Here is a 14,579-nt window from a genome sequence, read left to right as displayed (position 1 = left end):
GTTTTTACTTTATTTGTATTAATTCTCTAACACAGTTCTTGAAAACAACAAAAATAGAAATCGAATAACAAAAGAAAGTTTAATATTACGACATATTTTACGCCCCACCCCCCCCCCCCCTGTTGTAGTTCTCCAGGTCGGCAGTGTGTGACCAGTTGTATGTTATGGCAGTCACAAAATCTTCCCCGTTTATCATTCCACTCGACTCTGTTGAAGGGAAAAAACTGCTTCAAGAAAGTCGATATAGCCATCTACTTCCTTACTTCTGTAAGCAAGTAAATTCCAAGTATTGTGGTCCTTGTAGCGCTGCAATTTGCCTCAATGAAATTCTTGAAAAGCGACGATCGCTGCCGAACTTTCATGTGAACGAGAAAATTTCAGAACTTGTTCAACTGAAAGACACAAAGAAAACTATCCGAGAAGATGATATTCGCGTGGTAGGCGAAGCTAGATCTGTTTTTAGGAAAGAGAATGTCGATAAGGAGGGAATTACGCTGGAAACCTTTGCGAGACTCATCAACAGTATCGGTCTGAATGGAAGCTTTTATCACGCCGGCTATTCACAAGATTCAACCACAAAAACAGGTCCCACGATTTCTTCTGTGGACGAATTTCGATCGATTGTCCTGGAGAACCTCGAAAAGACAGGAGCTCACATAGTGGTAAATTATCTCTTCGCAGCTTTTTATCCGGGTGTTAATATGGGACATTTTAGCCCCCTGGGGGGGTACCATTTTGGAGAGGACAGGTTCCTTTTGTTGGATGTCTGGCCAAGCAATTCGATTGGCTGGGTGAAGACAGATAAGCTATTCAATGCTATGATACCAGAAGACAGCTCTTCTCACTTGCCGAGAGGATTTTGCATTATTAATGCTGACTGAATGCTTTGCAAAGAAATATTTAGACTAATAAATTAATTTGACACCCGGGGGGGGAGTCCCCTATATGGCCTATACGGGGGCTCCGCCCGGGGGACCTTTTCAGGCTTGTGGTATTAAAAGGGTAGGATTTCAAAGTAGGTGTACAAGGGTGGAATTTGTCATGGTTCAAAGGGCCTTAAAAACAGCAATATGGCTGTATTATTTCAACAGGATCACATTACTCGGAGCGTGCACTCCTGGTCTTGGCGCACAAGTATTTTTAGATCCCGTTGGTTCGCATCACAGCGATGTGACTGTGTGTCCTCTGTCCACCTGGGAAGTAACATGCGGATCATGCGAGGAAACTTTTTTCAGGTGTTTGCAGCATTCAGGGATATTGTGATTTCCTTGCGTGGAGGCTTACTTCATTGGAGGTTTTTCGCGGGGCTGCTAACTGACTGTGAACGCTGTTGCCAATTCGGAAGTTGCACGCTCAGGGTAATTGTGATAAACTAAGTTGGCGCCCATCTTGTTAGCCAATCGTGGTTATTCTGGGCAGCCATGCACTTAACTCTATTTATGTTATTTATTGTTTTTGCTAATAATGAATGAATAGGTGCAAATAAATGTTGTTGTTGTATGTTGTTGTTGTTGGGTAATGGGCTCCTGTTTCACTTATTGTGCTATATGAAAGACAAGAAAACGTCTGTTCTAAGTCTGCCATGTCTTTCAGGTATGAAAGGGGTACCTTTTTTCAGCAAAAGGTATACTAAAGGGGTACAATTTCTTTCAATGGTATATTAAAGGGTAAGGGGCGGAGCCTCCCCATACAAAACTTGTTTGGTACCCCCCCCCCAGATTTGACATTTTTAATTAAATCACATACTAAATAAATTTGAACTATCGTTCTTTAATTAAAATCCCTTCGATTCTAAAACGCACTGAGTAGTTTATGGGCATGGATGGCATATGTCCCATGTGACAGTGAGGCAAAAATCATAACATCGAAGTCATCTCAGGGCATTGAAATCCAACTTTCAGAATAGGGGAAAGCCACCAGCCATGTGGCCCACACTGCCGAAGCTTATCCTGGTTTCCGTAGCATTAAGCAGCTAGCTTAATGCACGCATTTAGCAGCTTTTCTACTCCCCCCTGAATGGGATACCAGTCCATTGCAGGGTACCCCCCCCCCCCCTCACCACCAGCATTATGTCGCCGGTACCCATTTATACACCTGGGTGGAGAGAGGCACTATGAAATCAAAGTATACATGTCTTTCCCAAGAACACAACACAGTGATCCCAGCTGGCGCTCGAACTCTTTCCGAATGGTTAGCCCATGCATGCCACTGCATGGGCTGCAATATTTTCTTTCACTTGAAAGGACATTCCTACTAAGACATCATCTTGGTTGGATAAAACAATTGTGGCCGGACAGATTTTTAGTCATTGTGCCATAAAAGATTTATATCCAAAAATGTCCGGACATTGTCGCCTTTCTTCGGACATGAGCAGTTTAGTCAGCAAATGTCCGATGACTACTGTTATGCAGCCCTGTTAGATTAAACTGTGTTAGTGGCTAGTAACAAAAAAAAAACATTGGTTACGAGATCCAGAGTAATTAGGGACTTTAGGGTCGGACCATTATTTTCTTGGAGGAAGAGGGGGCGGGTATGTCTTTCTAGGCCCTGCAAACAACTTTTTTCAATATTTTTCCTACCCCCCCCCCCTCCAAAAAAATAATGGTGTGTCCCTTATTGCATGAATGTTTGTGAGAACTTGTTGAATTTTTGAAAAAAAAATCAAGAAAATGTCACAATTTAATTTCGCAAAAAAGCGTTGCTCATAATAAATTTCAGTAATCAGAATGAGAAAGTTGACAAAGTCTAGAAAAAATCTGCAAAGAAAACTCAAAAAACTCTTTTTCCTAGTTCACTGTGGTCCAGTCCCTATTCCTATTTTTTGTTGAAAAAAAAGTATTTAATCCATTCTTTTGTATAAACTCGGCATATTATAAAAACATTGTACGCAAAATTATGTATTGTGGCCCAAATCGTTTCACTATTAGCGCCCGCATTGAAATCATGTGTGTCCTACATACCCGGCCTACATATAGCTATTAGGTAATTATTCCTTTTTTTGCCTGAAAGGCGCGGACTTTGCCCCTCGCGGAATTTTTTTTGAGAAAACTTTATCGACCAATCTGATTGGACGGTGGAAAAGGACTTTAGAGCGCGGAAATTTTAATTTTTTCTAAGACCCCCTACGATTGGTCAATGGTGATCAGGCCACCATGACCAACCATGACCCGACCTCCTTGTTGTTGAGAAATATTTCCAAGTTTGATTCAGTTCTTCACAAAGGGAGAGAAAGCGGTCTTTGAGAGTTCTGGTCAAGTTGACTTAGTAGCTCTTACTAGCAAGAGAGTGGCTACAGTTTGTGAAGGCACTGAGGTTTTTTTGTTGTTGGCAAGGGCACTCTTTCAGTTGCGCGAGAATTTATTTCGTTACGTAGGTAAACCGGTGTACGTAACGTGCTCGCGTAATAAATACTGATCTTGATCTTTTGTGAGTTACAATACATGGCAGAGCTTAGAAGAAGGAGAACAAAAATGAGTGAAATCGCTGCGAGTGAGATGGAAGAAAGCAGTGGCTCAGTTCTCCAAAGCTCTGAAGGTACAAGCGATGTCGCCGGCGATGTTACAGAGAGCAAAACAGAACTTGAACTTGAAGGGGAAGCGACAATAGAACCAGTGGTAGAATTGCAAACTGAAGGCGAAGATACATTAGAATCAGCCAGCGTCGACGTAACAGAGGAAAGCAAAGACTCTGAAAATGAAAGTTCAAGTAGCACAGAAGTCGAGGAACCTGAAGAACAAGAATCAGAGGAAATAAACGAAGAAGTAAGCTTAATCGATGACTCGAACGACAACGATGTCAACGATGACACTGACGAGGAATCTGAAAATTCTGACGACGAGGAACAAGTTCTTGACGGAGAAACCGTGACCTGTGCTCTTCTGGGACTCGAGCAAGCAAAGGTAAGGTGCTTTGATGACCCATTTCTGTCTCAATCATAAATGGCGAGGTATTAAAATTCGTAGAAAACTCGTGACTAACAAAAGTATTTCCATTTTCAAAGCAAACAATAGAAAGGTTGACGTACTAATTGTCAATTTCACGAAATTTCGTGTATATTTCACTTGACATTTATTAAGCTTATCTTATACTGATATTTTCGGACGAATTCAACTAAATAAAATCAAGATTGCAAAGTGGATTGTGGCCTTTAATAACCACGAGGCATAGGTGAACTTCTTTTTATATTAAATATTCATAATTTCACCTGCTACATGCGTGCATGTAAGCTTATAGTATACGGAAAGTGTTCAACGTGGGCTTGGTGCCTACAAATGTTACATCCTGTCCGTTTGCCGGACGTTTTGTGCCAAAATCCACAAACGATTGCCTGGCCTTTTCTTTTTGAATGATTCTAGGCTGAACAGTTTTATACAGCCACCCAAGTTATCCCCACAACTTGCAAGCAAGTGAAAGGCCGTTCCAAAATGCCCCCTGCGGGGCTTTTGGTCTCTTCTATCTTAGAGTGCGATTCTTTGTCTTCTACACGCAGGGTTTAAATTAACATATCTTGCACTAATTGGTGTCTTGAAGGACAGCAAGGTACAACAATGCCTTATCTTGTTTATATTTTGCATTAGTAGCTCAGCACTTGAGAATCACTGGGGTATAAAAATTTCCAAGAACTGCTTTTCACACAGAACTGCTTTATTAGAAAGTAGAGAGTTTATAAAAAGATGATTATTTTAAACAGTTTTCCATCCACAAACTCTTTTCCAATGATCAAAAATGACCAAAATTGCTTCATGCAGTGACGCGTGTCGAGTCTGCCAACAATATATCAATTTTTTCACAGAATGTGGTCAACTAAATTGAGTTGATAGCTTGTTGACATTTTCCCGAAAATCTTCATAATTTATACCACCCACATGAAGACAAAATGTCACTCAGCTCTATTTTAAAAAAATCTTCACTTTAGAAGTGTTTTCTACATGAAAACGCTATTTTTTTTTCATCACAGTCTGTATTACAATGTATATGACTTGTAAAGCAAGTCTTGGTGTAAAACCTTTCATATGAAAATAAGTTATCTGCTTTCCACTTCATTTTCATGCAAATCAAACACATTTTAATTTAGATAGTTTTCCGCTCGAGACTCATTTTCAAACTGGACAAAAGGTAATGTGGAAATTGTCCACTGAAAGTGCTGCTTTCCGTTGTTTACTGACATCGTGGATGGAATTTTTATAATGATAATAAAAATAATAATTATAAAGATGATGTGAATGAACCCAAAAAGTGAAGAAATACAGTTTTCTGCTCTATTTCATAATGAGAGAGGATTTTAATTAGGTGTATGGTAATTACCATGCATTGGGATATTTTTTGGGCATCGGTTATGTTCCCTTAGAAAAAGCTACTCATTCATACAATTTCCATTTCTGCTTAAATTATCAAACGAAAGAAATCTTTACTGCAAGTGTTTGCTGGTGCAATTTTAGATATTAAACTAAAGTTGCACTCTAAAATGACTTACAATTTGCAGAAAAATTAAATAAATACTCCCCAGAGACTTAATTGTGTGCTGATGCAATTTCATGTTAGACTTTAAATATTTATTAGAGTTTAAAATGACTTTCCAAAGCAGCGCCGTACTAGCGGTAGCCAGCTAACCAAAGGCTACTAATATTTAGGTTTTGGCTACCAGGATTAGCCTTCCTACTAGCCACTTTAGCTAGTAAAAAACTCAGAAAACTCAACAGTTCTTGATAGAAATCAATGTATCTGACTAGTGAAAAATAACTTTTGGCTATTACAATCTGACATATCACTAGCCAATAAACCAGCAAGTTAAAAATTTAGTCTCAAGCCCTGGAAAGATTTCAGAATATATGCCCTGGGCAGAAAGTAAATTGCAAAAAAAGTGTTTAATATAAATTATTTATAATCTGAAGTGTCACCTGGGATACATCAAGCTGACAGACTTTCTTAACTACCTGTTGAGTTCATAGCAGTAGCTTTGTAATTCAATCTCTGTCGCAGGCACTGTGACAGTTCACAGCTATACATGCATCACATATCAATAATATTATAGTGGAATTAACCCAGTTCTCAAACCTCTGAGGGAAATGAAAATCCGTTCAAGAAATCAAGAAGTTTAATTGAGAGATCAAGGTTAAATTGCAGTGTTTTGAGAGGCACCGTGGCCGAGTGGTTAGGGCACCAGACGTGAAATCCGGATGTCCCAGGTTCAAGTCCTGTTCTGACCACTTCCTGGAGTTGTTTAATGCTAGAGTCTGAGATAAACTCCTTGGCCATGCCAGTGTAAATAGCCAACTGGTCTGCCTCCTGCCAGTTGGGATTTTTAACCTTGTTATGTTCAATTGGTAATATTTGTTTCTAATGTTTGAATGCTCCATCGGCCCCATTAGCACTTGTGCTAAATCATTTGCCAAGGGTTTTTTTGCTGAGGAAGGGAAAAGACTTTTGGTTAGAGTTAACATGAGGTTACAGAAATTGAGGATTTGAAAAATGGGGTTTCCACTCCACTGTATGGAGAATACGTAGCTGGCAAAAGAATTCTTTGTTTCTATCACCTTGGTTTAACATTGGTATCTTTAGAGCAGTTTTCATTTGAGTGTCGTAAAACAAAAACCAAAGTACAGTACCGCTCAGAAATAAGCGTCCATCGTATACGCACCTTATACGCACATACGCACATACGCAGACGCATATACGCACATACGCAGACGCGCGTATGCAATGAAGCGTAAGCACATACGCAGTTCTTTGTTATTCATTGCTCTTGGTTCTTATTGTGTTGTATTGTTGTATTATTGTTGCATAAATCGGCGATCTCTAAAAGAAGAAATAGCAAGCCATCAAAGAACAATAAACTATGGACAAAAGAAAAAACAATAAGCTTGCTCATACATACTGATGAGCATACGCGTATACAGAGTATACGCACATACGCATATACGCAGACGCATATACGCAGATACGCATACGCGCGTATGTGCAAAAGCATACGCGTTTTTCGCGTATGTTTTGGGACGCTTATTTGTGAGCGGTACTGTAATTACTTTTGCCAATCACAAAGGACACAGTGAACCAATCAAAACTCGAAGCAAATACATGTAGCCGGCACAAGGCGCGGAAAAACGTGCGCAAGCGAGTCACGATTGGTTTTGGTTTTACTCCTGATTGGCTGAGAAAGTGGCGCGAGATTTTTAAGCCAATCACTAAGCGTAGCAATGCAAAACCAAAGCAAACGCAATTTACTTTCGACACTCAAGTGAAAACCGCTCTATTAAAAGATGATTATTATAAGAGATCTTCAGTTTGTATGTTGGAATGGCTGTAACAGCAAAGAATGGTTTATGGGCAGCTATATCATATAACAAAATTATACTGTTTTACCTTTTCAAATTCCTTAAGCCTAAATATAAACTGTTTGAATTTTTTATGAGAACCTCTACTATTCGTTCACAAAAATACCATTCAGAGAATATAAAACATGTTCATGTGTATAAAATATAAAATTAATGTGGCTTTTTTTAGACATGTCAATATTCCTTCAATTTACAAAATGGAAAAAAGTGGATAAAACAGACTGAGTTTAATTTGCTGATTAGATTTAAAATTTTAAATTGTGATAGTACTATTTTATCAAGTGTTTATAAACACCTGTTAGATTACAAAGAAACTATTGTAATTAGAATGCAAATTGTAATCAATTAATAAATAATCAGCTAGTGGCATCTTAGTACATATTATGCTTGCTGGTTCTTATGTTATGTACACCATACATGCAAATTCTTTTAAACATCAAATCTCTTGGCACTGTAGCTTCTGCACTAGATAAATTATTGCACGGCAAATTTCCTATATTTTACAGAATTTTTATTTCCTGCAAAGTTACCTAAGTTAACTGTGAATGTGCAATGGAGCAAGTTAAATTTGCTGGTTTGTTCTTCTGCTCTTATTTTTGTATTGCCATTAATGTGAAACAAGGAGAGCTCCTTTGCATCTCTTTATCTTTCATGTTGTAGTTTTGAGCTACATTTGAAAACCTTAGAAAAGTTATTTTATAAACATAGAGCTCTTTATTTTAACAGGAGAGTATCACCATTAAGTCAATTCCATGCATTTATAAAAAGATTTACCTAATTAGCAGACATTTTTTTTACACAGGTATATAGTTTGAATATACAGTTTCATCGATTTTAATATATTAATTTCAGTAGTGTTTTCTAATTTTTTAGCATTATTGTAAAGCGCCTAGAGCAGGCCTGGATAGGCGCTATGGAAATATATATTTCATTTTCTTTTTATACCTGTTGAAACAGTGGTTTGATTCTAGTTTCTTGCTACATTGAGGTGCTGCAGCAATTTAGTATTTTTTTTTATTGATGTATTATTTCTTAGTTTTTTGAACTGGACTCACTACACTCAGGTATGTGCACTGCTCTCTCCGTGGGAACACACAGCCTAGAGTGGAAGCTTCTCCTCTTTGGGACTGCGCGCGTGGCTGGTGGTAATGGGAGAAAAGTTCATTTTCTCCCACCTCAGTGATCCAACACTTGTGGTACACAAGGTGGATCTCTGGAGACGGCGCACCAGTAGTCTTAGACTACCATTGAGGATAGGTTAGTTTAACTAACCAAAAAACACCTCACCCACCTGAGCGTAGTGAGTCCAGTTCACTAATAAACATAATTATATTGTACCTCGGGTTACACTATATACATGAATGTATGTGTATCTACAAGTGCTTACATGTATTATTTCTTGTTGTATTTTTACAGGTCTTCATTGTCAAAGGAGAAGAGAACCTTCATGTTATGTTCCAAACTGTTAAGGGGAATGTCCAAGACACAGCAGTGAAACTCAATAGAAACATGCACGACGCAGCTGAGAAAATGCACGACAACATGCACGACGCGGCAGAGAGAATGCATGTGATGATAAAGTCCACCAAAGAGAACATGTCTGATGCTGCAGAAAGGGTTCAAGTGATTTTGAAAACTGCTAAGGACAATGTACAGGAAAGCATGCACGATGCTGCCGACAAGGCAGAGAGGATTTCAAAGAGGGCGATTGAATTGGCACGCTCAGGATGGTACCTCCTGTCGCACTTTGAGCTTCCAGAATGGCTACGCGATAATGACTTTTTATCACATCACCACCGACCTCCCATGCCCTCATTTAGGTCCTGTTTTAAGAGCATTTTTAAACTTCACTCCGAGACTGGAAATATCTGGACTCATTTGATCGGTTTTGTTGCCTTTATTTGTGTCATGATCTACATGTTCCTGCGGCCAATCACCACTTCCTATCCATTTCCCAAAGACTGGGAAGAGCAGCTTGTGTTTGGGGCATTCTTTGCTGGCGCAATCTTGTGTTTGGGATTCTCGTGGATTTTCCACACTGTTTACTGTCATTCTGTGATGGTTTCCAAGGTATTTAGCAGGTAAGCTGTGTAACTTTCTGAAAAAAAAAATAAGTGATCCCATCGTCTTTATTTGCTAATGCAGGTTAACAAAAAGCCATGGGCACCTTAAAGCTGGGTTTGCATGAGCAGTTTTTATATGACAAATATATCTGATCATGTAAATGACACAGCGATTACCTGTTGGGGCACAGAGATACACACAGTGCCCAGTGGAGAGTGGGGACCAAATATGTTGATGCAATAAATTATTTGCTACGTCTAATACGGTCATCATCTACATAAGCAATTTTTGTATGTGACGACTTTTATTTGTCTCATAAAAGCTAATACACCAGCTTGTCAACAAATGTATTTGTCACATAAAAATTGACCAATTTTTCTCATCTACACGAGCAAATAAAAGTTCACATAAAGGCTACGTTTACACGGACACGGTTATCAATCGACACGGTTTTATGACCTCGAAACCGCATCGAAAACGACACGGTTTCGAAGTGTTTACACGGAGCCTATTTAACGATTTTCCGACTGTTTTCGAATGTGATTGTATAAGCAAGCGCTGCTTTCTATGCTTGTTTTACCATGTTTACCCTTCGCAAGCCAGCCAGTTCGTGCCAAAATACATGGCCGTTTTCAAATCGATGCGGTTTCGCCGTTTTTGTCCGTCTACACGACAACGAAACCGTATCGTTTTGAAAACGCTCCACTTTTGACAGCGTTTTCAAAACGACCCGGTTACAGTAGTTGTCTCGATCGGTGCCGTGTAAACGAAAGGCGTAACCGCATCGCTTTCGATTCGGTTACAAATGAAACCGTGTCCGTGTAAACGTAGCCAAAAATTGCTTGTGTAAACCCCAGCGTAAAGCTGATAGATGTGGACCTGCCAATTGCATGATGATACGACAAAAGCTAGTGTAGTAAGGGTACATTTTAACTAATATTGTGATATCTATGTTATATATTATCATTTGATACTTGATACATGTACATTGTTTTCGAAGTCGAAAGTCAACTGATGTTTTTCTATGATTTTCTATATCAGGCTTGATTACTCAGGCATCGCCTTGTTGATCATGGGCTCGTTCATTCCTCCTTTGTACTATGGATTCTACTGTTCAAGAGTTCTAAAGATTGTCTACATGTCCCTGATCTGTACTCTTGGCATCCTGTGCGTAATTGTGTCACTGTGGAGCAAGTTCAACACACCCAAATACCGAGTTCTACGAGCAGGTGAGCTTTACAGTACATGTCTCTTCAAGTACACGGAGCTGGGGGGGGGGGGGGGGAATTTTTGGATGGAGATGTACAGCTAGGACTTCGAAACCCTTTAGCCTATTCTAGACCATGTCTAGCTGCATTAAAGGAGCAAAGTAATGGACAACACATCTTGGAGAAATTCATAAAATAAAAACCATCCTTGTTTATTTTTGCGTTTTAATTACTCCTTTGTTGTTTTTCGATGTTAGACAACTATTTTGAGGTTTCCTTCAGTTTGAAAGTAATCAGAAAAATGACTTAAAACATTGCACATGACACATACCACACATTCACATTTGCTGATTGGTTAACTCAGATGTGATTACCAAAGTACTATAATTGTTTATTACAAGTTACGGCCCTTAATGACATAGGTCTGGGGATAAAATTGCAGAGTGCACGACCAAGGTCAGTTATTGCTCAGTCATTAACTTATGATATTTGGTTGTTAGGTATATTCCTTACCTTTGGATGCTCTGGCGTTGTACCTTCTATTCACTTCATGGTTGCTTATGGAGTGACCCGGGCTCACGATCAGGCCGCAGTGGGATGGATGGCCCTAATGGGTGTCTTGTACATTGCTGGCGCCATGTTGTATGCTACTAGGATTCCTGAGAGGTTCTTTCCTGGCAAGTGTGACCTTTGGGTGAGTATGTGTCCTTCATTTGCTTTCTGACTATTTACCTGCATTTTCCAGCAACATTTTTGTCACTGGTTAAACAAAATAAGTACTCATTCCCACCTACATCGGAGAGAGTTAAAAGTAAGACTGGGTTTCAAATTGTTTTGAAGTAGGCGTCAGTAACTGGAAGAGTAGGCAGCTGTGATGCCCAGCTTGTTTGACAAGAGCTGTTTGCTATGACCAGAGTAATCGTCTACATATGATCTCAAGTAACTGGCTGAACTCCAGCAGTTGCTGGCTTGTTTTGAAAACCCTGGTAACAGTAAATCGTTTTGATCAAGAATACTACATAAGAATACCAGCCAGCAGGCTTGTAGCCAGGATCTGAAAAGTGAGCACCTAAGGTGCCTGATGGTTAGTGCCCTGGACTGCGGATTGAGCAGTCCAGGTTCAAGCACTGGCTAAGATCATTGTGACACCCCTCTGTAACAGACCCAGTGGAACCCGACCCAGTGGATTATTTTCCCCTACCCAGTGAAAATTTAGTCTCCCCGGTATCCAGCAAGTATTTTGATTTTACCCGCCCATTTTTGTGCTTTCCCAGTGACTGTGCGTTGTGACTTATGTCGAATAAACTTATTTTAGAAACGAACCCCAAAAAGCCGACCCAGTGGGAAATTGGCCAACCCAGTGACTATTTTTCAGATTCCACTGGGTCTGTTACAGAGGGGTGTATTGTGTTGTGTTCTTGGGCAAAACACTTTACTCTCATAGTGCCTCTCTCCACCCAGGTGTATAAATGGGTACTGGCAAATTAATACTGGGGATATCCCTGCGATGGGCTGGCATCCCATCCAGGGAGTACCGTGGTAGAAACACTCCTAGCGGCTTAATGCTACAGAAACCGGGATAAGCTCCAGTGATATAGGCCCCTCGACACAGTCTTAACCTCTTTACTTTAAAGGTGCCTTTATCATCTAGGTTTTTGTACAAATTTATTAGTATTTTCTAAAACAAATTAACTCTTTATGCCAGCAATTCAACAATCCATGTGTAAAATAATACATGTTGTATTTGTTTAAAAGGATGCCTCGTCACACCCATCTGGCTAAAAGCCTTAAAGCCACACCTGAATCTATTCATCTCAATTAGCCCATAACACCTAGTACATGTCCATGTGTCACTCACAACTTTAAAATAATTATGCATATACATGTATCTAATAGTGTCTCTCTTTTTTATCCACATTAGTTCCAGAGCCATCAAATCTTCCACGTGCTTGTAGTAGCAGCAGCTTTTGTCCATCTCTATGGCATTTGCCAAATGGCGTTTTACAGGTTCAACCAGGGAGCTGTGTGTGAAAAAGCTTGATGGTCGTAAACCAGAGTCATACTAGAAACAGCAGTGCATACCAAACAACAAGGTGTTACATGTATTGTGTTGAATCATAGAATGCAGACTGTACTGTTTCACAGGATGTAGCTTTTTTTACTTACCCGGTAACTAGGTACATTTTATAGTTGTGTATGTGTCAATTTGTGCCATATAGGTTTTCGCAAATTTTAAGTAAGCAAAGCATTTTGTACATAGAATTGACAACATTTGTATATATAGATAATTTTTTGAATGAAAGCGTGTAGTGATACGCTACATGTACATGAAAAGGAAGTCAAATGACGCATTCTTGACTTAATTGACCCTTCTATTAGCGTATTATTTGTTATAGTTTATGAATCATTGATACAGATTTTTTAACAATACCACCAAACATTGAATTGTGGGTTTATGGGTTAATAATTTATTGTGTGATACCAAAAATTATCTTAGTGAATGAAATAATAGTGGATCAAAGATTATTACACATATTATTTTAGTAGTGAACATGCCTCTTTTGCCTGTGCCAAATTAAAAAGCAGGGAGAACCAATTGAATTAAACTGTTCCTCAAAGTCATCACTATTTATTAAATGACATTGAAAACTAACCATAATAAGTAATATTGACGGTAAAAACTATGAATCTCGTAATCTCTAGTTAGTTTGATATTATTTTTGTTACATATTATTTGTATGGAAACATTAAACTAAATTAACATCGAAGTTAGGAGGATCCAAGTCCGTTTTGAAGTGTACCATTGTGTTTATATAGACATTTTTGTATCTAAAGGAAATTTGAAAATTTGGGCTTACTTTGTGCTTTTGTATTAAAAGGGTAAAAGGTTATTGCCCAGTAGACATAGAGCGTGTAATAAATTCCATATTTCTTAACTCTTTAAAAAAGTTAGACCTTAAGGTCCCTTGAGAGTTTAAGGGTTTAATAACTTTAAATATATTCATTGTTGTATCATGTATCATTGAGAGAGTACAAAAGAAGTCTTTAAAGTATTATTGTTCTTTAAATCTCTCCTTGGCCATGTCATTGGACAATATCCAGTCAGATATCATCAATATTTTTGTGTTGAAGATTCATGTCTACCATTTGGCAGGTCCAGATGGGAAATACCAAACTAATGTTATTGTGACACCACATTGCAAGTGTCTGGTAGTTGTACATAAGTTATGTAATACATTGAAGACAACAACATTTTGTTCAGTCAATTGAAACAAAAAGGTGAATAAAATGAAGACTGATGTTGACAAACGAGTGAATTTATACGTGATTTGGAACTCAATAGGGAACTCAAAAGGGAACTCAATAGAGAACTCACTAGGGGACTCAGTAGGGGACTCAATAGGGACCGCAATAGGGAACTCACTAGGTAGACTGTCCACAGCCCTCTATTTTTTCGTGTTTTTTCGATCGATGAGCGCGCAGTGAGAACAGCAAGAGAACTGGACGCCAGCGCAAAACGGAAGAAGCAAGGGGGTGGGGGGCGGGGAGCCAAAATAGTTTTCTTTGGCTCCTTTGGCTCGCTTGGCTCGCTTCCCGCCCCCTCCCCCCGCGCGCTCGCGCTTCGTGCTCGCTTCGTTTACTTTTTGGCGTTGAAAAATCGAGAGGCTGTGGACAGTCTACTCACTAGGGAACTCATTAAGGAACTCAAAAGGGAACTCGATAGGGAACTCACTATGAAACGTAATAGGGAACTCAACACGTACTCATTAGGGAACTCAATAGGGACTTCCATAGAGAAGTCACTAGGGAACTCAATAGGCAACTCAATAGATACACTCTTTCCCTTATTCAGTTAAACACTTCTCGGTAGCAGCTCTCACAGGATCTCTAATAAATAGCCCCCTCCTCCCAACCTCCGGTTGCCAAATTTATAACTCTTACCAAAATAGTATGTAATTTTTACATGTAAATCTTT

The 14,579-nt window shown here is 39.2% G+C and overlaps 3 protein-coding genes across 4 annotated transcripts in view; 2 read left to right on the top strand and 1 right to left on the bottom strand.

Annotated features, from left to right (window-relative positions):
* The window catches only part of LOC144631718 (uncharacterized), a 140,779-nt gene that overhangs the window by 75,444 nt on the left and 50,756 nt on the right, over positions 1-14,579 (bottom strand). The gene's annotated exons all lie outside the window — the stretch shown is intronic.
* On the top strand, positions 163-929 carry LOC144633043 (uncharacterized). Its single transcript, XM_078491815.1, has one exon. It carries the CDS (start codon positions 165-167, stop codon positions 879-881), a length of 717 nt encoding a protein of 238 aa, XP_078347941.1. The 5' UTR covers positions 163-164; the 3' UTR covers positions 882-929.
* Positions 3,179-13,912, top strand: LOC144631771 (adiponectin receptor protein 1-like). The gene is made up of 5 exons (XM_078490326.1): positions 3,179-3,899; positions 8,748-9,412; positions 10,437-10,624; positions 11,104-11,297; positions 12,525-13,912. The coding sequence occupies exons 1-5, from the start codon at positions 3,441-3,443 to the stop codon at positions 12,642-12,644; spliced, it is 1,626 nt and encodes a 541-aa protein (XP_078346452.1). The 5' UTR covers positions 3,179-3,440; the 3' UTR covers positions 12,645-13,912.

This window comes from Oculina patagonica, chromosome 12 (genome assembly GCF_052425735.1).
Source record: "Oculina patagonica isolate OP01 chromosome 12, crgOcupat, whole genome shotgun sequence".
In the NCBI taxonomy this organism is placed as follows: domain Eukaryota; kingdom Metazoa; phylum Cnidaria; class Anthozoa; order Scleractinia; family Oculinidae; genus Oculina; species Oculina patagonica.
This window is presented reverse-complemented; position numbering and strand designations above follow the sequence as displayed.

Bases quoted from the DNA above. Each gene is read 5' to 3' on its own strand.
- LOC144633043 (XM_078491815.1), top strand. From the start codon at position 165: ATGGCAGTCACAAAATCTTCCCCGTTTATCATTCCACTCGACTCTGTT.
- LOC144631771 (XM_078490326.1), top strand. From the start codon at position 3,441: ATGGCAGAGCTTAGAAGAAGGAGAACAAAAATGAGTGAAATCGCTGCG. The intron at 9,413-10,436 runs GTAAGCTGTGTA...TTTCTATATCAG, and splicing joins GTTTCCAAGGTATTTAGCAG to GCTTGATTACTCAGGCATCG. The intron at 10,625-11,103 runs GTGAGCTTTACA...TTTGGTTGTTAG, and splicing joins ATACCGAGTTCTACGAGCAG to GTATATTCCTTACCTTTGGA.